Source organism: Erpetoichthys calabaricus, chromosome 4 (assembly GCF_900747795.2).
Source record: "Erpetoichthys calabaricus chromosome 4, fErpCal1.3, whole genome shotgun sequence".
Classification (NCBI taxonomy): Eukaryota; Metazoa; Chordata; class Cladistia; order Polypteriformes; family Polypteridae; genus Erpetoichthys; species Erpetoichthys calabaricus.
The window spans coordinates 155,716,164-155,741,067 of NC_041397.2; the positions used below are offsets into that span (position 1 = coordinate 155,716,164).

Here is a 24,904-nt window from a genome sequence, read left to right on the forward strand (position 1 = left end):
AGCTGTTAAATTTTTCTGGCCACCCCAGCCAATTGAGTAAAATAAATAGTTTTTTATTCTTAAATTTCATAGCCAATATTTTCTCAATCCTGTAAATGTATGTGGAATCAACTTTAATTTTTTGCACTTCAGCATCATAAAAGGAGCCTATGATCTCTTCACTATCGTAATCTTTCAGTTCCCTAGGTACAAGCTCAGAGACAGTAAAGATTTCATCTGAAGATTTTTGTTTGTAACCTTTCGCAAAAGGATATCTGGTTTTAGAAACCCTAACTGTATCTCTTACTTTGTACTTAAACAGCTGAGGACCCAGGGGTTAGTTTTTCAAAACGTTCCAGGAATATAACGTGTTTACATCAGAAGCAGTCATTTTAATACTTTGAAAATAACTTTTGTTGTAAGAATAAACTATATCTGGCAATGTGTTGATGCAGGTTCACGTGCTGAAATATTTCCACATTTAAGTTTTTAGTGTGCTTTTAATCTCTCCACCATGGAAGCCTTTAACTCATTTCCTGTGGTGAAATATTTTATTCCATTCCTTTAACAACTTTTGAAAGTCTCAATTGAAAAACGCTTTCCCCTTATCAGTCTGGAGTTTCTTTGGAGTTCTACTGCTGCTCAGAATATCTTGGAACGCTCTTGCCACTTCTTTGCCCGTTTTGTTCTTTAGGGGCCATACCCACGTGTACTTAGAAAGTACATCAATACAGGTCAATAAATATTTATGACCCTGGTTATGCTCGACACATTTGTCATGTCCTCTAAATCCATCTGTCATTGCAAGTCTATATCGGATACATAAACCTTATTTCTCTTAAGATGTATTCTAGCAGGTTTATGAACTGTATAAGAATATTGACCAATGTCCGAAACCTTAAGAGCTCTATTCAAAAAGTCTTTTCCACCATAAGCTACCAGGATTTGCTGGAGTATAATAAACTTTTATCATGTAACTTTCCATCATCGACGGTGAAACAAAAATGTTGGCATTCTAAAAAGCAATGGTACTTTATTGACAATTTTGAGAAAAAAAAAAACGTATTAAAATTCAGAAATGCTTTAAAGCAGTGATCCCCAACCTTTTTGACACCAAGGACTGCTTTTTGAGATGCAAATTTTTCCAGGGACCGGGTGGGGGGAAGGATTCGAGGCAGGTTTGTAGGGCAGTTTTATACACAATTTATATTACATTTCTATTATTATTAAGTTATAATATTGTAATAGAAATTATACAATTTACCATAATGCAGAATCAGTGGGAGCCCTGAGCTTGTTTTACTGCAACCAGACGATCCAATCTGGGGACGATGGAAGGCAGTGACACGCGAAGATGTGTTGCTTATGTTCAGTCTGCGCTGTAATCTTGTTTTGGTTGCTGTCACTGCAGAAAACACTGCTGATAGGATGTTGGAAATGGAAGCAGACTTGTCAGTGCTTTTGTGGCAACCTCAGGATATTCCGCCTTGACTTTAATCCAAAACGTATAGAGATTTGAAGTTGTCTCAAACATACTTTTAAGGCCACCATCATTTGCAACCTCAAGCAGTTGATTCACCTGGCTTATTCACAAATGGGTCACGGATCCATTCCTTCCCATTTCAGGGGTCTTTTGTGGTTGGGAATAATGCTTAAACTCTATTGAAAGCTGAGATAGATGATCATACACCAGCTGGGAGAAAGAAGGCCCTGGCTTGGTATCTTTAACAACCTCTGCTAACGTTTGAAACATATCAAAAATCCCAATGTTCAATCATCGGCCCCATAAATCAAGTTTGGCTTTGAATGCAGCCACTTTATCTGCCAACTTGAACAACGGGTATCTTCCACTGCTGCCTCAGATTTTCCTCCTCAGGCCCCTCCAACACTCCTCCAGCCTGGCTGGATACGGAGTCTTCTGAGTGGGTAAAGGTGGGGTTCCCAATAGTCCTTGTATGCCTGTAGTGCAAATACAGGTAAAATTCCATTACAACAAACTGCCAGGGACCTAGAAAATATTTTGTTGTAAGGAGATTCTGTATTTGTCACTTTAGTGCTTTCTTTAACTTGCGTCCAGGCGTTTGCAGTCATTTCAATAGCTTTTTTTGTGTTAATTTTAATCACCTCCTGTCTACAAGTTATGCTGACGAGAATTTTTCTCAGCATTTCCTTGCGATAATACACTTTCAGGGTGTGAATGATGCCCAAATCCAATGGCTGAAGCACTGCTGTGCAATTGGGTTGGAGGAATTCAACTTTAAATTCAATTCAACATTATCTAAATGTGGAAGCATTTTGTGGGCAGCACAGTAATCAATCAGAAGCCAAATCATCCTTTTCTTCTTCTTCATATTGTGAGGTTTCTGAACTCTTTTGGGTTCTCTCCCCCCCCCCCCACCCAACGGGGCGACATGCCGAAGTGTGTCCCGAGGCGTGATTGCTGTGTCTTTGGAAGGTTGTTTGTCCGTTGCCGGGGCAGGGCAACAGCAGGCTCACAGCGCTGCAGTGAAGTGACACCTAAAAGTGAATCCTAAAAGATCGGGATTGCGCTATAAGTCCCTGTCTTGCACCCCAAAACACGAGGCTGAGTCTCAGTACTTTAGCAAAACCAGTTTCATTCAGCTTGAAACAGGAACAGCACGATTATTTATTGTAGCGTGATCTGCCACTCTCCTATACATAGACACAGCAGTCAGGCAGGGTCATGACCAGGTTAGTGGCCAAGTAATCCTGTTCCATGCATTTACAATGTTCCTTGCATCACCCATCGAGATCTTTTCTGTCTGCTTTGGTGAAGAGCTGCAGCAGATCTGTGAGCCTGCTGATGCTCTGGCAATGGATAAACAGTCTTCCACAGATGTGGTGATTGCACTTCGGGACGCTCTTCGGCGTGTTGTCCAGTTGGGGGAGGTCCCAAGAGAGTTTAGAAGCCTCTCATTTTCTTGAATGAGTGCCACATTAATAGGAATGATTCTTGAACAAGCATCACAGAACCACATAAAAACAGCTTTTTTGACATCTTCAAATGTAGCAGTTTGCATAAGATTGCAACCTGAGATTTTTCTTCTTTTTTTTGCATATAACAAAGACATATGCATTGCATTTGTTATTCCAACAGATTTTTCACATCACAAACATTAACACTGCTATCGTTTTTTTGTGTCTGCCGTTTCTATAGGAGGGTGACAATGAGTTAAATTCCATGTTTTTCAAATGTTGACAAGCAATAAGTAAAAGGTATCGCTAAAAACCACCGAAAACAAAAACAGCAAAAAAAAAACCAAAAAAAACACAGTACGAGCGAAGTTTGAAGAAAGTGTTTCTGTTTGGGGATTGTTGTGCACAACTGAGCTGCGACCACAGAACTAACTGCTCTGTGGACGATTCATTCAGGAAATGAAAGTTCATTTGTTTTATTCGTTTTAATGAAAGTATCTGCTGAATGTACTTTGTAGTAACGAGATTTCTATAGACTTGTGTCATATGGAGAAAATGTTGGGACTATAAAAATACTCTCTCAGCTCGGTCTCTCTCCTTTCTCTGCCCGACTGTCAGACAGCCATGGCCCGTTAGTGGGCCACAGACCAGGGGTTGGGGACTCCTGCTTTAAAGGTCATTTCAAAACAAAATACTAATATAACTAAGCAAGTTCAATGGTATTTTCAGAAGGCATCGGGTGTATCACATATTATTGAGTAAGAGTTATCTCCCATGTTATGAAAGGCTCATACAATGGCCTCACTGACAGAATATTAATTTTTCAGATCATTAACAGTGTTTTCTACAAATATTTGAGTGTTATGAAAAGGCAGAGAGATATTAAAGCAATCCAGAGCTTTTATGACTAGGCTCTTGGGCCATGGCTTGTGGAAAACAACCAGCACCTCTTGAAAGCATCCAACCTGATAAACAGACTTGTATGCTGTGTTTGGCTGTGGTGGTCTATTAAACAACCCTGACAGGTACTTTTTAGGTCCTGATCAACTATTATGTCCAGGAGAGCAGCAATCAAACTCTTTTATCAGTTCCAGAGCCTTTTGAAATGTTTCAGCCATGGCTCCATGTTTGTTCAAGGTCCAATCCTTGGAGATTTTCCAAGTGGCCAAAACTTCTACTAGTTCATTCATGGCCTCTTCTTGCCGCATTGCCTGAATAGCTGAATCTCTTCGACCCCTGTTAGGTTCCCCAGAACATCCATCATTAGGCACAAGGATGTCAGATTCTACACAATTCTCCAGGAGGCTATCCAACCAGTAGATATGATCAGGGGCAGGTAAATGAGGTTCGGGCCAATAGATCTGTTTGGTTGAAGGCATAAGAAGGTCCAGCCAAGACAGCTGGTCAGGAGGTGAGTTGCTTGGATCAGAGTAGCAGCTGGTTTGGATATTGTCAGGCACATAGTCTATGCCCGCTGTCTGTTCCGCAGGCCAACACGTCTGATCAGGAGCATGGCCAGGGAGGTCCAGGAGGTTGCCCGGCTAAAATATGTCGCCAGTGGCCATCTTGTCTGGAGCAGAGTAGCCAGAGCGGGTTGTAGGTTACCAGCGGTCCTTATCTGGTCTGGAGCAGAGTAGCTGGAGTTGGTTTGGGGGTTACCTGGCCGAAAAACGTAGTGTCCACTTTCTGTCCAGCTATATCGTAGACTGGTTCTTTGGAACACATGAAGGTGTGGAGCCCATTTTAATCTGAGAGAACTGGGAGACGACCAGTTCAGCTATCAAAGTTTTCTAGGAGCTTAACTTCATTAGTGTAGTTCAGAGCTATTCAAATGGCAGTTCATCAACCTCCAAGTGGCTCAGCCCTTGGTCCTGCAAAGGGTCCAAACTGCAAGTAAATGTTCTCAAATGCAACCAAAAATAGGCTTTGGCAATTATCATTTCTGCTTAGTTCGCCAGTTTTAAAAGAAATCATTGAAACTTTAAACTAAATATATTGTAACCGATGCAAAAAGCCATTTTTTTTATTGTTAAGTGGATGTGCTGTTAATATGTGTGTCGGTATGGGCTCTCCCTTGTATATCCCTGAGCCACATAAAGGCTAGTTTATATCCTACGCTGGGTGTGAGAGAGTTGCGTCGAAAATTATGTCAGACTTGGAGACGCATGTGGGAAAATATCTCAAGTACACAGCGCTGCTGCAGGGACGGCCATAATTTTAACGAGAGGCTGGTTACACTTGTGCCAGAATAATGAACGAAGGGTTGAATATAACGCAACTGGTCATCAAAACAAAAGGTAGGCATGCAAAACATTTGAAATTCAGCTGCCCATCTTATAGGTCCCTGGTTATGAATATATCAGTGTTCCGTGGAATTCAGTTGTCCCTTCTGATTTGGCGGGGTACACCAAGGTGCGATTGTCACCGATCTCATTGTGTTCACACATCTTTGCATGCCGTTTCTATTTTTGATTTAATGCATACCTCATACAAAATGCCGGACTGTCGGTCAGTAAACATGTATGAGCCTGCTCGCCGTTTTGTCATGCACAGCGATGTGATAAAGTCTGCATTTTAAGGTTGAAGGTGTATTACTGTTGTTTTACCAGGGTGCTCTGTGATTGACAGTGGGCAGTAAACTTTGTTAAAATGGTATAAAAAATGCCAGTACCTCAGCTTCTGTTCAGTTACAGCTTTTTTTGTTGTTTTTATTTATTTTTTTATACATTTTTGATATGCCTGTTTCAGATGAGACCAAATGTAAAAGGGAAACAATGAATAAACATTACTTGTTTTTAAATACATTGATTTGTGTTGATTTAAAATTTGTCATTACCAGCTGCTGAAAATGTCTGGCCCAGCTAAATTTCTTGGTTTGAAAATCTGGCCCAACTGAAATTGTAATTGAATAACCCTGGTGTAGTTGGTTGATCTCAAACTCCAGTCCTGGAGGGCCGCAGTGGCTGCAGGTTTTCATTCTAACCCTTTTCTTAATTAGTCACCTGTTTTTACTGCTAATTAACTTTTTTTTTAAAAATTAATTTTATTGTAATCATTCTGTACATACAGATAAATTTTTTACGAAAAATAGGATTGAAAGCAAATCAAACCCCACCCCTGAGAAGGAGAGCATGGCCAGAGGAGTAAAACTTAATAATTTAGGCATGTTTACAAGCCTTGAGTTTAATAGGGCAAAAAAGATAAATGGAGAAGGAAAAGAAATGCGGAAATTATTTCTTCTTATTCTAAAATAAGACCTGCCAGGTTTTGAAAAATTCTGTACAGATCCCCTAACTGAGAATTAGATTTTTTCCAATTTCAAATAATATAAAACATCGGTTTCCCACTGACTTATTAGAGGAGAGTTGGGATTCTTCCAATGTAACAAAGTAAGTCTGCGTGCCAAAAGTGTAGTGAATGCAAACACAGTTTGCTTGTCCTTCTCCACTTCAAATCTGTCTGGAAGAACACCGAACACAGCTGTTAATGGGTTAGGAGGGATTGTGACACCAAAGCTGTCTGAAAGGCACTTAAAAATTTTGCTCCAAAATGATGTTAGTTTGGTGCAGGCCCAAAACATGTGACCCAGTGAGGCAGGAGCTTGGTTGCAGCGTTCGCAGGTTGGATCTTGCCCTAGAAACATTTTGGACAGTTTTAAGCGGACAGATGAGCTCGATATATAATTTTGAGTTGAATAATTGCTAATTAACTTCTTTTGAATTAATTTGTAATTGACCTGCTCTTGAAGACTCAGACCCTTGTTTCTTTTTCCTTAATTAACAGCCAAACAATAATGAGATGCAAAATATGACCAGCAAACTGAGGAACATACAATATCTCAAAATAAAAAGGATGGAGGTCTTGTTGAGAATTTCGATTAAGGATCAAATTGCTTTATTATTAGTTTAAGTGCTTTTAGGTACAAAAGGCCTAGGCCTGGGGCAACTTTAAAAGGACACCATTTATTTTGTTAGTCAGGCCTTTTGCCTGCTTGTCCTTTTCACTTGCTTTGTTTTGAGTTTCTGTGAGCCAAGCTGTGATCCAAGGTTATCATGTTCTCTGAGGAAGCCAGCAGGCAGATATTGTTTTGAGGATGCAAGAGCTGATAGAAGGCTAAACAAACTGCATGTTGGACCATTGCCTGTGTGAGTAAAGGGCAAGCTCTCAAGCGAGTGCATAAAACATAAGCACTCAAATGGCATTTAGAAGTATTAGGGCTCATCAATACCTTAGGCAATAAAATTAAAATACAATGCATTGTGATATTAGTTAGTCTGAGCACTATAGGGGCTTAAGAGTTGATTGATGAAAGTTAAGGACTTTTTCCTGAACATGTGCCCATGACGTAAGCAGTAGCTTGGCCTCTGTCAGACCATTGTGCAGCTGCGTGCCATGAATTAACAGCTCTGCTGTCTTCAGCCGCAGGCTTTTATATTAGCATGCACATTTATATTTAATTTAGCTAGCATTTAAGTTTATATGCCAATGCTTCTTAATACATCTTAGTGATAATAACAAAAAGATACAGTAGCACATATTAGTTATCTTAAAGAAGCAATTGTTAAAGGCTTGTCTTTTTTCCTTCTCTCAAGCATGAAGCATAGTGTCAAGGCTATCTGAAGCCTGGCCCTTATCAGTGAAGCTGTGCGCTGCCGCTCACTGGCACAGTCACCTATTACATTAGCATTGGCCTTACAGGACACTAGTGCAACAAGCAATCATTTATTGAATTATTGATTAGGCAATCCAGTTTTCAAATATGGGTCCTTCTAATCTCAACTTAATTGTTAAGAACTGATTAACTGAAAGGACATCGATCTTAACAACTCAGGATTAGGCCATGAGAATGAAGGGGTAATCAGGTGATGTTCACCTCCAGGTGGCAAATGTGTCCTTTGAGCCAAAGTGCTTGTTATGACAAGAAGGGTTGGGAAGAAGATTGTTATGGGGATGTCTACGGGTACAAGGGTATTGTTATGAGAATGTCTGGAACACCAAGTGATTGTTATGAGAAAAGGTGCAGAGCGAGGTCATCATCATGAAGAAACCCTGTACAGTAGATGATGGGAAACTAAGGTGAGAGGGGGGCATATTGTGATAATAACTGTAATATATTCGGGGCTCACTTCATGAACTGACACAGGCTTTATATGCTCTGCAATTCTGTCTAAATTCTGACTGCCTTTCTGAAGACTTTGTTCGTTTTTCCTGAAGATTTCTCCACAACAGTCTCAGGAATGTTGATTTGCTCAGGTCCGCAAAATATTTTAACAGTGCTCTTAGAAAAGTAAAGAAAAAAATCAACAATTTTGAAAATGTATGCCGTTGCACAATGAGAGCAGCGACAAGCCATGGAGTCAAAGAACAGGTTTAATTAACAACAAGACTCTGCACCTAATCAAGCAACTGGTTGGAGTTTCAGGCCCTGACTTAGTTGGCCTTCTGTTGGCTCACTCACTTCACATTTCATTTCTGTTTAAGGAAAGAAATAAAGCAGTTCGGAGAACAATGAAGAAATTCTGGGAAACAAATCTAAAAATGAAGTCAATTAAAATGAATTCAAAAGAAGTTAATTAGCAGCAAAACAGGTCACTAATTAAGAAAAGGGTTAGAATGAAAACCTGCAGCCACTGCGGCCCTCTAGGACTGGAGTTTGAGATCCCTGCTTTAGGGCAATATAATCTCTGAAAAAAGGCTGCTGTATTTATTTTCACTTACTTAGGGGCGGCTGTTTCCCAGTTTTCTTCCTCCTCTAAGCTTGAATTACTGAATACGCAAATCTCCTTCCCTGAAAACACAGGTTCCAGTTTTCTTTTAATTCTTTTCATTTTGTCAGACAGTTTTCCTTTATGAATAGCCTCATCAAAATTCTGAATAAGGTTTCATAAAAGTCCAGTCTTTTACAGAAAAATTAATTTCAGCCACTCATTCTCTCATTTTCTTGGTACTCTTCCTCATTTTTGGGAAGAGGCTCTTTCTTGAAAATTATCACAGTGAGATGCCCCAGAGCATATCTTTTTACTTATCCTTGCCTTAAAGAAGAATTAGAATCGAACCAAGCTGAACTGAATCAATGGTTCTGTAGCTGAAACATTATGGAAACTGTGCTTATTTCCATTTCTTTAGGAGCATCCACAAGGCTGTCCATTCCGTGTGTTTTGAATTTCATGTTTTTACTAAAAGGATAGATTTTTATACGGGCCGTCTTTCTCTCCCTGACACCATGGAGTGACACAGCCTCCTGACCGTATAGGCTGTTGGATGAGACGAAGGCCCACCACCTGGGCGAGGGAATTGGTAAGGTCGTGTGATAAGGGGTTTGGTTTATGATGGGTCTTAGAGGTCATAAATCATATTTGGGGTTTAAGGTCATCAATTGTTCTCGTCATCACCCTCAAATGACTCAACTAATGACCCTGCCCTGGATAAGCAGGTTAAGAAAATAGATGCTTAAATTGAACTGTTCTAATCACAGAGGCTTAACAGTAGCAATAATGAAAATGTGCTACTTCTTGACATTTAAAATTACATATGATAATGCAGTCTAAAAACAATGAAAGAAAGACAGTGCAATTAGTCTTAAGATCAGAGTATTAAGATAGCATAAAACTAATCTTAAAAGATTTTGGAATAAATGCATTATTTCCGTAACAATCAGTGTATCCATTCTCTAACAGACAGATTAATGAACATGTTATCTAAATTTAAGTATATAACAACAACCAAATAAACACTGGTTACTTTTTTGGTTGCATTTAAATTAGGCATATTAAATGATGTTATTGCAAAGATTGTTTTTGGTCAAGAACACAACATATTTCCAGTAAACACATGTCATGTACCGGCACAAGGTCAACAAACATTAAATGCATACAGAATAGACAACATGTAAAAACAGAACAAACAGTTGGATTTTACCACATTCTACAGTAAAGTAAGAAACCTTAGTTAAATGTACAATACTTACACTTAGATAATTAAAAATAACTTGTACGTAGATAGCATCAGGCATATTACATCTTTTCACCTGCTATGGTGAAGCATATGGGACACATGATCACTTGGAAAGATGGTGATTTTTAAATTGATTTGATACTGATCATTAGGTTTATGCAATTTTTGTTAGAAAAATGGGCAGTGGTATAGGCTGCAGCATACTGTAAACCTGATTTTCTGTGGCTACTCTCTAGTCTAACATCATTACTCGATTTAGTAAAGAAAATACATCTTATGTAGACACGCATTACACAGGCAGAATGCACAAATATGATTTATGTTAAACAACAGTAGCCAATGTTTTTTATGGAAAAACTAGGGCAGCTTTGAAAGTCAACAATTTCTGGAATGTTCTGAGAATTTCATTATTTCATTGCATGATTATCTTTCTCAGTACAACAAATTTTGGTTGCTGTTTTAACCATAGTTTCATATAGTGGCTAGAAAGTGATATTGGTAGTATTGTAGGTTAGGTATAATATGGAAAATGCACAAAAAATGTGCATAGACTATGTAATACAGCAACTAAGCACCCACTCAAACATAACATGCAACCCCTCATCAAACATCTAGCTCATCCCCACACATCCAGATCCTCACCATTCTACAGCAGGGAGTACTTGGGTCCAATGCAAGGGCACAGTATTTTACTTCAGTGTGTGCTGCACGTATGGGCTCAGTCAAAATTAACATCTGAAAGTCACATATGAACAGGATTAAAGTCTGTAAAGGATCATCTGCATCTGATGCATATGTCTGGTGCCCTGGAGATCAGTGAATGGCAGTTTTGATAGTCATCACTATCCTGTGCTTCCCCATCACTAGACCTGTAATTTACTTTATAATGCAGCCACTGGTCATTTCTAAAGAACTGTCTCTGAGAAGAGAAATCATTTTCTTCTTCATGCGTTGTACATTTGAATGTAAATGTATATACTGTAGAAGTAATTCTGAAGTATGTTTTTTGTATCATATATCATTTTTACATGCTGCCAAACATACTTCAGATTTCTACGGATTACTTAATTGTTTTCTGTATTTGAAGTATGACATTTACAAACTAGTACATTTCAATCAAACTGCACAATTCAAAGAAAATACTTTTTAATATGAATAATACCATTAACATTTAATTATGTAATGTGCAAATTCAGAAGTATAATGCACTTAAGGCAACAGAAGCCCACACAAGCCTTATCAGTCCATCCATACGTCCATTTCTACTGGTTATCCAAGTTCAGGTTATAAAGGCAACAGTCTAACCAAAGATGCCCAGACATCCCCTTTCTCTGAGACATCCTCCAATTCCTCTGGGAGGGTTACCGAAATATTCCTAGGTCAGCATTTCCTTTTAGAGTTAATATACAGTAGATCAAGTATTATTTTTTCCTCAACTGCTGAAAATACCATCTCTGTCTCTTTAACATGTTCTTCTATTTCATGCAGTTAAATAAAACTCCAAACTTTCCCAAGAAGTCCCACAATACACCATGCACCCCATCAGCTTCACACTTAAAAGTCACAGGTATTCACTCTGTAGATGTGACAATCTCCTTCAAGTACACATTGTTGTGACATGTCTAACACCCAGCTCCATCTCATTCCACAGGCTGCAGAAAGGGCAGCCTCCACTCTTATGTGGTATTTGAACTATGACAGATAGTCCCAAGAATCAATTGTATAGAACATCTAAACATCATAAGTGCACATATATTAGTGAATTGCATAAACCCATGTTTAATTAATGCTTTGTGCTCATGGAATTGAACCTCAAGTGTAAAATAAGATTTATTCAAGTTGGACTTATTCAGGTAAGTCTCGATTTCACAATTGTGCTTTGGGAAATACCCTCTAGTTTTTGCTAGGAATTCACGACCCTCTGACCAGAGACTGATTCCTGTTAAGGAAATATGCAGTGTTTTCACAGGACACTACACAGCAGGTGTGCCTAAGACAAAAAAAAAAAAAAAACAAAGCTGAATGGAAGCCAGAACCCTTCGAACAACCTGCAACTAGTCTCTGTCTGGGATGAGTAGATTAATTAGAACTTTTCAAGTATATGTTAAATTTCAAGTTCAAATTTATTGTCATAAGTATGTTGAAATGTTGTCCATTTCCAACCAACATGCAATACATTATCACTCACTGGTATCAATATATAAAGTTGCCTTAGAGTCCACACTTTATAGACTGCTGAAGGTCTGGGGTTTAAGGACACTAGACGGAGTACTATCTTAGTTTTGGTGCTACTAAATACTGGCAATACTGCACCCCAAATATAAAAATAGAGAAATATCCATCAGAGAATTTGGAACATACAGTTAGGTCCATAAATATTTGGACAGAGACAACTGTTTTTCTAATTTTGGTTCTGTAAATTACCACAATGAATTTTAAATGAAACAACTCCGATGCAGTTGAAGTGCAGACTTTCAGTCAGCTTTAATTCAGTGGGGTGAACAAAACGATTGCATAAAAATGTGAGGCAACTAAAGCATTTTTTTAACACAATCCCTTCATTTCTGTGCAAGAGAAGACAGAGCTGGCTATACTTCCTGAGAAGACTGGCGTCCTTCAACATCTGCAATAAGATGCTGCAGATGTTCTATCATACGGTTGCGGCGAGCGCCCTCTTCTACGCGGTGGTGTGCTGGGGAGGCAGCATCAAGAAGAAGGACGCCTCACGCCTGGACAAACTGGTGAGGAAAGCAGGCTCTATTGTAGGCATGGAGCTGGACAGTTTGACATCCGTGGCAGAGCAACAGGTGCTCAGCAGGCTCCTATCAATTATGGAGAATCCACTGTATCCACTATACAATGTCATCTCCAGACATAGAAGCAGCTTCAGTGACAGACTGCTGACACTGTCCTGCTCGACTGACAGACTGAGGAGATCGTTCCCCCTCCAAACTATGTGACTCTTCAATTCCACCCCATGGGGGGGTGTAGGGGGCAAACGTTAACATTATTCAAAGTTATTGTCTGTCTTTACCTGCATTTTTATTACTCTTTAATTTAATATTGTTTTTTGTATCAGTATGCTGCTGCTGGAGTATGTGAATTTCCCCTTGCGATTAATAAAGTATCTATCTATCAATCTATCTATCTATCTAAAATGTTCATTTCTAATACTTGGTTGAAAACCCTTTGCTGGCAATGACAGCCTGAAGTCTTGAACTCATGGACATCACCAGATGCTGGGTTTCCTCCTTTTTAATGCTCTGCCAGGCCTTTACTGCAGCGGCTTTCAGTTGCTGTTTGTTTGTGGGTCTTTCTGTCCGAAGTTTAGTCTTCAACAAGTGAAATGCATGCTCAATTGGGTTAAGATCAGGTGACTGACTTGGACATTCAAGAATTTTCCACTTCTTTGCTTTAATAAACTCCTGGGTTGCTTTGGCTGTACGTTTTGGGTCATTGTCCATCTGTATCATGAAACGCTGCCCGATCAATTTGACTGCATTTAGCTGGATCTGAGCAGACAGTATGTCTCTGAACACCTCAGAATTCATTCGGCTGCTTCTGTCCTGTGTCACATCATCAATAAACACTAGTGTCCCAGTGCCACTGGCAGCCATGCACGCCCAAGCCATCACACTGCCTCCACCATGTTTTACAGATGATGTGGTATGCTTTGGATAATGAGCTGTTCCACGTCTTCTCCATACTTTTTTCTTGCCATCATTCTGGTAGAGGTTGATCTTGGTTTCATCTGTCCAAAGAATGTTTTTCCACAACTATGCTGGCTTTTTTAGATATTCTTTAGCAAAATCCAATCTAGCCTTTCTATTCTTGAGGCTTATGAGTGGCTTGCACCTTGCTGTGCACCCTCTGTATTTACTTTCATGCAGTCTCCTCTTTATGGTAGACTTGGATATCGATACGCCTACCCCCTGGATAGTGTTGTTCACTTGGTTGGCTATTGTGAAGGGGTTTCTCTTCACCATGGAAATGATTCTGCGATCATCCACCACTGTTGTCTTCCGTGGACGTCCAGGTCTTTTTGTGTTGCTGAGTTCACCAGTGCTTGCTTTCTTTCTCAGGATGTACCAAACTGTAGATTTTGCCACTCGTAATATTGTAGCAATTTCTCGGATGTGTTTTTTCTGTTTTCGCAGCTTAAGGATGGCTTCTTTCACCTGCATGGAGAGCTCCTTTGACCGCATGTTGTCTGTTCACAGCAAAATCTTCCAAATGCAAGCGCCACACCTCAAATCAACTCCAAGCCTTTTGTCTGCTTAACTGATAATGACATAACGACGGACTTGCCCACACCTGCCCATGAAATAGCCTTTGAGTCAATTGTCCAATTACTTTTGAGCCCCTGAAATGAAGGGATTGTGTTAAAAAAAATGCTTTAGTTGCCTCACATTTTTATGCAATCATTTTGTTCACCCCACTGAATTAAAGCTGAAAGTCTGCACTTCAACTGCATCCGAGTCGTTTCATTTAAAATTAAATACATACGGTAAAATTCTGTTACAACGAACTTCCAGGGACCTAAAAAATATTTTGTTGTAATGAAAATTTTGTTGTAATGAGATTCTGTATTTGAAACTATAGTGCTTTCTTTAACTGATGTCCAGGCGTCTGCAATCATTTCAATAGCTTCTTTCGTGTTAATTTTAAATTCCTTCTGTCTACAAGTTATGCTGATGAGAATTTTTCTCAGCATTTCCCTGCGATAATACACTTCCAGGGTGCGAGAATGATTCCCAAATTCAAAGGCTGAAGCACTGCTGTGTAATTGGGTGGGAGGAATTCAATGCGAACATTACCTAAATGTGGAAGCATGTTGTGGGCAGCACAGTTATCAACCAGAAGCCGAATCATCCGTTTCTTCTTCTTCATATTGTGAGGTTTCTGAACTCTTTTGGGATCCCCCCCACCCAATGGGAACGTCACACTGAAGTGCGTCCCGAAGCACGATTGCTGCGTCTATGTAAGATTGTTTGTCTGTTGCCGGGGCAGGGCAACAGCAGGCTCACAGCAGTTGAGTGAGGCGCCACTGAAGTGAATCCTAAAAGATTGGGGTTGCGCTATAAGTCCCTGCCTTACACCCCAAAACATGAGGCTGAGTCTCAATACTTTAGCAAAACCGGAACAGTTTGGTTATTTATTGTAGCGTGATCTGCTACTCTCCTATAAACAGACACAGCAGTCAGGCAGGGTCGTAGCCAGGTTAAAGGCCAAGTAATCCTGTTCCCTGCATTTACAATGTTCCCTGCATTACCCATCGAGTTTGCTTTAGTGGAAAGACGCAGCAGAGCTGCCTGATGCTCGGCCTTTCAAGAAAGTTGACAGTGTCGATGGCGAAATTCCGAATTTACTGGCAACGTCTTTTATCTTTTAGCCGCAATCGAGAACTGCAAAAATATAAAGCTTTTTTTCTAATATGAACTGTTATCGTTTTTTTGTGTCTGTTGTTTCTATAGGAGGGTGACAATGAGTTAAATTCCAATGGATGTTTTTCAAATGTTGACGAGCAATAAGCAAAAGGTATCACTGAAAACCACCGAAAACAAAAACAGCAAAAAAATGAGGAAAGTTCGAAGAAAGAATTTTTTTTAAACAGTATTTCTGTTTGGGGATCGTTGTGCACAACTGAGCTGTGACCACAGAACTAACTGCGCTGTGGATAACTCATTCAGGCATTTCAAGGTCTTTTGGGCACTTCTTTGTAATGAAAGTATCTGCTAAATGTACATTCATAGTAACAAGATTTATAGACTCGTGTCATATGGGGAAACTGTGGGGACCATAAAAATACTTCGTTGTAATGAAAATTTAGTTGAAAGATATTCATTGTAACGGAATTTTACCTGTATTTTCAATTAAAATCAAATTTCAGGTTGTCTAGGATATAAAAAAGTTATATTTCAGATTTCTGATGCTATAGGAGACAAACAGAATGAGATACAATGCAGGCACACTCAAGAAATGAACAATGATATTACAAGCTCAGTTTCTAATAAGCTCATATAAAGTAAGGCGATAAGGCGAAAGTTGACCAGAAATGCTAAGCCTGTCCTATTCCAGCTTCACAGTATAGAAGTGTAATCCAGTTTGACTGCTTAAAATGAACTCCCTCATGAGAAGTGAAACATTTAATTATGGCAAAACTGAACACATAAAATAACCAAATGAAACAATCACTCCAATGTTAAAAGTATATATCATGTTACAACATATTTTAAATCTGGGGCACAGTCCTTTAAGCAGAACTGCAAACTATTATATGACCAAAGACAATGTTACTTGAAATAGCAGAGTACTGTTTTTATTTATATTTACATAAATCTTATTACAGGAAATAAAAATAAAATCTGAACAGAATATTTGTGCTCCACAACTAACCAGGGAGTGGATACCTGAAGCAACAGAAGACATGGATGAAAGGATAAAATCAAAGTCCCAATCCAGACTAGATGCACTGCACAACAAAGTTTTTGCTTCTTGAACGTTGTTGGGTGTTTCTTATAAATTTTTGGATGCTGATCACAAATATCACATCAAAATGTACCCATCACGTACCATTTCAGAGCAATATTCAGTTTTGCCATGATTTTTTCTTATATTTGTATCCAAACATTTTCACTCCCATTAATGACTTATCAACAACGGTTTGTGCAGCCTGGGCATGTCCAGGCATTTAATCAGGCCAGGTTGGAAGCTGTTCTGTGGAAGTTGACATCCTGGGCAGGTCTGAACGAGCCTGACACTATCACAGCATACTATAAAGGTGGCTTGCATACACCGATCCTGTTCATTTGGTTAACATAAATAGTCAGTGTGTATGTATAGTATCAGTATAGTAAAGTATAGTATCTGTAGCAGTATAAGCAATATAAGTAAGTAAGCATGATGCTATAGACATTTTGGTGTCAGGCGATATGTCTCGTCAATGTCGTAACAGCCACAATACATTCTGCTATCTCTGTGGCAAATATACACTTGCGCCTCAGAGATGTTGGATGACTGCTCTTGTGAAGAAAGCTTATCATCTGTATTTCAGCTGCAAAATTGGTGATCAAGACAAGGAATGGGTGCCTCACATTTGCTGTGCGACATGTGCTGTCTGTCTGAGAGCCTGGCTCAGAGGCACTCAAAAGACAATGCCGTTTGCTGTTCCAATGATATGGCGAGAACAGAAAGACCATGTGATGGGCTGTTACTTCTGTTTGACTAATGTGCCTGGTTTCTCTGCCAAAAACAAGAAGTCAATTGAATATCCTAATCTGCCTTCAGAAATGAGACCTGTGCCACATGACGACAGTCTTCCAATTCCGAAACCACCAGAGGATTGAACCTTAGACGAACCAGATGAAGAAACTGCAATGCAGGGTACTGACAGTGACAAAGACCCGGATTTTGAACTGTGCTCATCAGGCAATTCACATCTGATAACACAGTCCGAATTGAACGATTGAACGCTGTCACCAGGTACGAAAATGTTTGTGTTTCAAGGCCGACATCATGATATAACCAAATTTTTTGCACAAGTCGACAGTCTCTGTTTCTGTTTTGACATTGAAGGATTGTTCTCGGCTTTGGGTTGTGATCACAACCCGGAAGAGTGGCGTCTCTTCATTGATTCGTCACAATGGCAATGTTTATCCTTCAGTGCCTGTTGGTTATGCAGCACACATGAAAGAAAAGTATGAGAATATGGAACTGTTGCTGAAGCACATCCAAAATAGCAGGTACAATTGGAATATCTGTGGAAATCTTAAAAGTCGTTGCTTTGTTACTAGGAGTGCAGCTCGGCTATACAAAGTACTGTTGTTTCATCTGTGAATGGGACAGCCGTGCCAAAGAGTCACACTATTCTTGACAGAACTGGCTGCTCCGTAAAAAGTTACTTCCAGGACAGAAAAATGTGGCACACGAATCACTTGTCGACCCAGCAAAGATATTTTTGCCTCCTCTTCACATAAAACTGGGACTCATGAAGAATTTTGTGAAAGCACTGAACAAGGAAGGCGAAGGTTTTCGTTATTTAAGACAGATGTTCCTAAGAATAACTGACGCCAAGATCAAAGAGGGCATTTTTGTTGGCCCCCAGATCAGACATGTTATGAGTGACAAGCGGTTTCAAGATCTGTTAGTTGGGCCGGAAAAAATTGCCTGGAAAGCCTTCAAAGACGTTGACAATTTTCTGGGCAATTACAGAGCCCCAAACTACATTCAGCTGGTAGACAAACTTCTCAAAGCATATAAGACAATGAAGTGCAACATGTCACTCAAGATTAATTTCCTCCACTCACACTTGGACTTCTTCCCCGCAAATCTCGGTGCTGTCAGTGACGAACACGGTGAAAGGTTTCACCAGGACGATGGAGAAAAGATACCAGGGCAACTGGAATCCATCACTGCTTGCTGACTACTGTTGGACACTACAACGTGATGCACAAGACATTGAATGCAAAAGAAAATCAGGAGCAAAACACTTTTAATTCTGTTGAATTTAATAGCTTATGTGAGACATAAACATGACTAAATACGTTATTGTCAGTAAACATATAAATGTCTGTTTCTCAGAGTTCCTACGTGATGCAGTAAAACCAAAACTATATTTGTGCATACCCAGTAGGTACCTGTCACAATCAGCAAACTTTTCAGGAAGCAAGACTTTTCAAAAAAATTGTTGTGCAGTGATGTCAGTCTGTGGAGAGAGCACAATACAACAAGTACTCACACAATGGGAATTTTAAAGTTGCTGATTTACCAGATAGAATGATTTGGCCAGATTAAAGTAACCAGACAGCTCTGTGGGAGGATTCATACACATACAAGAATTTACAAACCCCATCCCGCTCAAAATTAAACTGTGGTCTGCAACTATCACCATGGCAAAATAAAAAAAATATATACATTTATTTTATACCAATGCAATAAAATTTAGGAAAACCCCACACATTACCAAGTGAAAAGGTAATTCAACATAGCTTTCATACAGAAGTATCAAATAATATTAATACACATTGAAGAGAAAATGTTAACTTACTATATAATCTACACTTAAAAAAAAAAAACACCTACTATGGTTTGAAATGAAAATAACAACATACTATAACATACCCATTCTGTTCCATTCACTATTAAACCCACTAATTTCATAAAGAACCATGTAATAAAATCAGATTCTTTTTGAGTTTTTGCTTTACTTGTTTCAATACATTTTATATAGATGTAAAAACAATTTTAAATTTTTACATAGGCAAATTTGTCTTATAAGAATTGTTCTAAATTAAAGTTTTGTTTTTTCCAATTATTTAGCCTAAAAATATTTAATTTGATTTCTTTGTAGAAATTGCATCACATTTTCAAACCCATCATATCCCATTTGATCCAGTTCACAGTCACAAAAGGTCAAACCCTCAGCATCGGAAACAAGGTGGGAACCAAACCTGACCCAGGCATCAGTATATTACAGGGCCTACTTAGGGCCACACACACATGAGCTGGTTCAATTCAAAGTCCATCTAACATGCATGTCTTTTGTTTATGGGAGGAGAACCCAGACAAACATGGGAGAACTGGCAAACTCCACACAGATACAGACTCAGGAATACCCAGGAATCAAATCCAGGATGCTAGATCTATGACAAAATCGTCCTTAACACGGCATCACTGTGCAACCCAAAATAATGACATCATTGATTTAAAATATTTATAGCATAACACTTAACTATTTTAGAACAAACAATTCAATAGCTGAACCTGCACAATTAGAGATTACAGAGGACTGAATGGTCAAATCTAGAGATTTGATGAAGGAGTCCATTGTGTTTGGATTGATAGCAACGGAGCACTTAACAATTCACATCTGTGGTTTAACTCTTTAAAACCTTGCTGCCCCATCCCCCACCCATAATAAGTTCTCATTTTTAAGAAAGTGGCGAAGACATCATAATAATTTGGTCTGATGCAGTACCACAACATTTCTTATTGGTTTAAAAGGGAACAGAATTTTATTAAGACAATAATTTATTAATTTGCTGAAATTAGTTATTCTTATAGTTGTGCAAAAAACATAAGGAATGCTACCCACAGCAATACTAATAATTGCTACACATTTTATTTTTGTAGTTGCAGAAATTACATGCAATGTTCTTCACCAATAAATTTTTAAACATTAATAGATATACACAGTATTGCTGAAACAAAAATATTCTTCTGGGGAGAATCTGTGAAATTCACTCAAGATATATACACAGTAAAAACACACTGTGATACTATTTACAAAGAGTCTAGATTTATAAATGTACTGCCTCCCTTAATTCTTTTTTTGTTTTGCAAAATTGTCTCATTTTATTTTAGACAAATGTTTGCCTTCCACAACTCACTATTTTATAATTAAAGAGATTCATAAAGGAAAAAATAAGAAATGTTAAGGAGTGTATTTGAATAGAATTAAAGTATGTGTAAGCTGCTTTTTTAAACAATATATAATATACAATGCATAACTGTTCAAAACCTTGGTTAGTGCAAAAAATAAACATTGAAATGCACAAAACATTTTAGTGGAACAGCATAATTTATTAGACAGTCTTTACCATTCATGTTTTTGCTTTACAAGAAAGGTGTGTGAAACTGTCTGCTTTAAGCAATTAGATGATGAGCACTTTGTGCTAAAATGTTGTGAAGTGGTTTGTATGACAAACACATCATCTGCACACTGGTACAGATAATCCTGGGGTCAAGAATGAGGGAGACTGGGCCCCACAGTTATACCACCAACATTATTCTTGTCTGCTTAATGAGCAACAGCAGTTTTCAACAAAACTATACTTGCCAGGTCTTAAATATTTTATTTTATGCATTCAAAAGTTAACTAAATTAACGATCTCTGAAAACACAGAGGCATCGAAATGTCACCTTACACATGTGACACTTGCCCTTAAATGATTAAAATCGAAAATCATTGTTGACTTTATCTTGATTAGCTCTAATGCATCTTATTTCTCTACAGTATGTAACCCTGAACATTAGCATAATCATCTGGGATAAAAATAATCCCCAGCACAATAATGTATATAAATCTTTTCATGTGTATAAAATACAAAAAAAAACCCATAACCATGATTCTAAAATCTCTTAATATTTGTCTAGTTCTAACAAATGTGGATGTCTAGTTTGAATCAAACTATAAGCCAATTAGGAACTATTACACTAATTATATTTTAAATTATAGACTGGTCTAGATATCATAAATGCTTAGCGTTTGCATTTGCTTTTGCTTTACAAACAGAAAGAGGATTCAGAATTTTCTAATATATTTTGTGATCTCTAAATGTCAAAAAGAGAAAGAGGGAAAAAGAAAGATGGAAAGAGAGCCAGAAAGTCTGTTTTCCTATTTGATAACCTCTGGAATATCCTGGACCCGTGTTCTAAGTATGCTTTTTCAAGTTTCTTCAGATATGCACAGCATGATTCTCATTGTTCCTCCAGCCAGGATGGCTTATCCACACCAGGGGGCTTCAACTTTACATTGAACTGCTTGATGGTCTGTTCAAGTTGCTGCTGGTTCCCTGCAAAGTATGCTGAAATGGCATTATGGAAAAGTAGGAGCTGTTTATGCATAACCTTCACCTGAAATACCAAAAAGGAATCAAAGTTAGTGACTTGCTAAAATCAAACAATACCCCATTGAGCTGTACTACATTATAAACACACTTTTTCCATTTCCACACTGAACTCCATTTTAATTTATCCACTACCACTAAATATTAGAATAAAAATTTACACCTAATGAAAACTGTCAATTTTCTCTGATTTTTTTTCTGCCTGTTCTTTACGTAAATAATGTTCAATGTATTTAAACATCCTTAATTTTTCATATCATGTCACACACAGGCATCCGAGAATCACTTTTTGGGCTCAGATAAGGCACGCAATACCATACCAGGACAAGAGGAGACACTTTCACTAAAAGTATTATCTCTTATATCCTGCAGTGCCGAGAAGATGCCCAATGAGAGAAGCTAGTCCTTGCCCACAACACCCTAGAAAGCCATGTCTCTCCTGGTTGGGACAACAAAAGACCAGGAGCTTGTGAAAGATGGTGAATCAGTTTTGGTAAAACTACACTGCATGACAGAGTGCCCCAATTTTTAACTACTTGAGAAAGTCAACACTTTGGAGAGGACAAACAAACTAAGCTGGCACTTAGTTTGCATGTTTGCAGCTGTGACACCACTTATTCATTTTTTTCTCCATTTTCTGGACATTAAGAGTAAACAGGGTGGTCTAGCTGGCACCCCAACTATTCTTTGGGTCTACTCTGTTTTTTTTACTCCTGCCACTCTGACAACTGATGTAGTTGGAAGGATTTGTCAAAACAATTTGTCCAAACTGGCAGACCTAGCAGAAATGGTCAACCAACTCCATCTGCAGGTAGTGAACCAACAGTCTGAGCTCGCCGAGGCATGAGGCCATCAAACCACACTTCCCAGCAGGGGGCCAAGGCCCACTCAACTGTTAGTCTCCATGTCACCCCAGGATAACATGCTTATTATGACATTGATGGGTACATTGCTGCCCACTACCAACCCAGCCACAGGGGATGCACAAACCAGTGTGTTTCTTTGTGCTGGTCCCATTCCCGGATAAATGGGGAGGATTACATCAGGAAGGGCATCCGGTGTAAAATTTTGCCAAATCAATATGCGGACAACAATACAAATTTCCATACTGGATCAGTCGAGCCCCGAGTTAACAACGACCGCCACAAGTACTGTTAGCCAACAGGGTGCTGGCGGAAATTGGGCTACTGTTGGCCGAAGAAGAAGAAGGAGAAGAGGGGGGAGAAGTGGCCGGAGGCAGGAGGAGAGGAGGAAAGTAAAGGGAGTGGAACTGAGGGTAGGAACTTTGAATGTTGACAGTATGACTGGTAAGGAGAGAGAGAGTTAGCAGATATGATGGAGAGAAGGAAGGTTGATATATTGTGCGTGCAAGAGACTAAATGGAAGGGGAGTAAGGCCTGGTGGATCTGAGGTGGATTCAAATTGTTTTATCATGGTGTGGATTGAAAAAGAAATGCGGTAGGAGTTATTCTGAAGGAACAGTATGTCAAGAGTGTTTTGGAGGTGAAAAGAGTGTGAGGCAGAGTAATGATTATGAAGCTGGAAATTGGAGTTGTGATGATGAATGTTGTTAGTGCATATGCACCGCAAGTTGGGTGTGCAATGGGTGAGAAAGAAGATTTTTGGAGTGAGTTGGATGAAATGATGAACAGTGTACCCAAGGGACATAAAGTGGTGATTGGAGTGGATTTCAATGGGCATGTTGGTGAAGGGAACAGAGGAGACGAGAAGGTGATGGGTAGGTATGGTGTCAAGGAGAGGAATGGAGATGGTCAGAGGATAGTGGATTTTGCCAAAAGGATGGACGTGGCTGTGGTGAATACGTATTTTAAGAAGAAGGAGGAACATAGGGTTACGTACAAGAGTGGAGGAAGATGCACACAGGTAGATTACATCCTATGCAGAAGAGATGATCTGAAGGAGATTGAAGGCTGCAAAGTGGTAGCAGGGGAAAGTGTAGTTAAGCAGCATAGGATGATGTTGGAGGTCAAGAATAGGAAGAGAGTGAGGGCAGAGCCAAGGATCAAATGGTGGAAGTTGAAAAAGGAAGACTGCAAGGTTGAGTTCAGGGAAGAGTTGAGACAGGCACTGGGTGGCAGTGAAGAGTTACCAGACAGCTGGGAAACTACAGCAGATGTAGTAAGGGTGACAGCATGAAGGGTGCTTGGCGTGCCATCTGGAAAGAGGAAGGAGGAAAAGGAAACCTGGTGGTGGAATGAGGAAATATAGGAGAGTATACAGAGGAAGAGGATGGCAAAGAAGAAGTGGGATAGTCAGAGAAATACAGAAAGTAGACAAGACTACAATGAGATAAGGCACAAGGTGAAGAGAGAGGTGGCGAAGGCTAAAGAAAAGGCTTATGATGAGTTGTATGAGAGGTTGGACAGTAAGGAGGGAGAAAAGGTCCTGTAATGATTGGCTAGATGGAGGGAATGAGCTGGGAAAGATTTGCAGCAGGTTAGGGTGATAAAGGATCAAGATGGAAACATACTCACAACTGAGGAGAGTGTGTTGAGCAGACGGAAAGAGTACGTTGAGAGACTGATGAATGAAGAGAACGAGAGAGAGAAGAGGCTGGATGATGTGGAGATAGTGAATCAGGAAGTGCAACGGATTAGCAAGGAGGAAGTAAGGACAGATATGAAGAGGTATGAAAAATGGAAAGGCTGTTGGTCCAGATGACATACCTATGGAAGCATGGAGGTGTTTAGGAGAGATGGCAGTGGAGTTTTTAACCAGATTGTTTAATGGAATCTTGGAAGGTGAGAGGATGCCTGAGGAGTGGAGAAGAAGTGTACTGGTGCCAATATTTAAGAATAAGGGGGATGTGCAGGACTGCAGTAACTACAGGGGAATAAAATTGATGAGCCACAGCATGAAGATATGGGTAATAGTGGAAGCTAGGCTAAGAATTGAGGTGATGATTAGTGAGAAGTATGGTTTCATGCCAAGAAAGAGCACCACAGATGCAATGTTTGTTCTGAGGATGTTGATGGATAAGTTTAGAGAAGGCCAGAAGAAGTTGCATTGCGTCTTTGTGGACCTGGAGAAAGCATATACAGTAACAGGGTGCTTTGAGAGGAGCTGTGGTATTGAATGATGTCGGGAGTGGCAGAGAAGTACGAAAGAGTTGTACAGGATATGTACGAGGGAAGTGTGACAGTGGTGAGGTCTGTGGTAGGAGTGACGGATGCATTCAAGTTGGAGGTGGGATTACATCAGGGATCGGCTCTGAGCCCTTTCTTATTTGCAATGGTGATGACGAGATTAGACAGGAGTCCCCGTGGACTATGATGTTTGCTGATGACATTGTCATCTGTAGCGATAGTAGGGAGCAGGCAGAGAAGACCCTGGAGAGGTGGAGATATGCTCTAGAGAGGAGAGTAATGAAGGTCAGTAGGAACAAG

At 39.4% G+C, this 24,904-nt stretch overlaps 1 protein-coding gene across 2 annotated transcripts in view; it reads right to left on the minus strand.

Moving 5' to 3' along the window:
• Nucleotides 1-19,853: 19,853 nt before the first annotated feature.
• Nucleotides 19,854-24,904, minus strand: part of LOC114650327 (arfaptin-2-like) — a 207,176-nt gene continuing 202,125 nt past the window's right edge. For both annotated transcript variants that reach the window (XM_028799889.2, XM_051925749.1), the window contains exon 8: nucleotides 19,854-21,504. In XM_028799889.2, coding sequence (XP_028655722.1) covers nucleotides 21,349-21,504 — 156 coding nt within the window. In that variant the 3' untranslated portion in view covers nucleotides 19,854-21,348. The remainder of the gene's footprint in view (nucleotides 21,505-24,904) is intronic.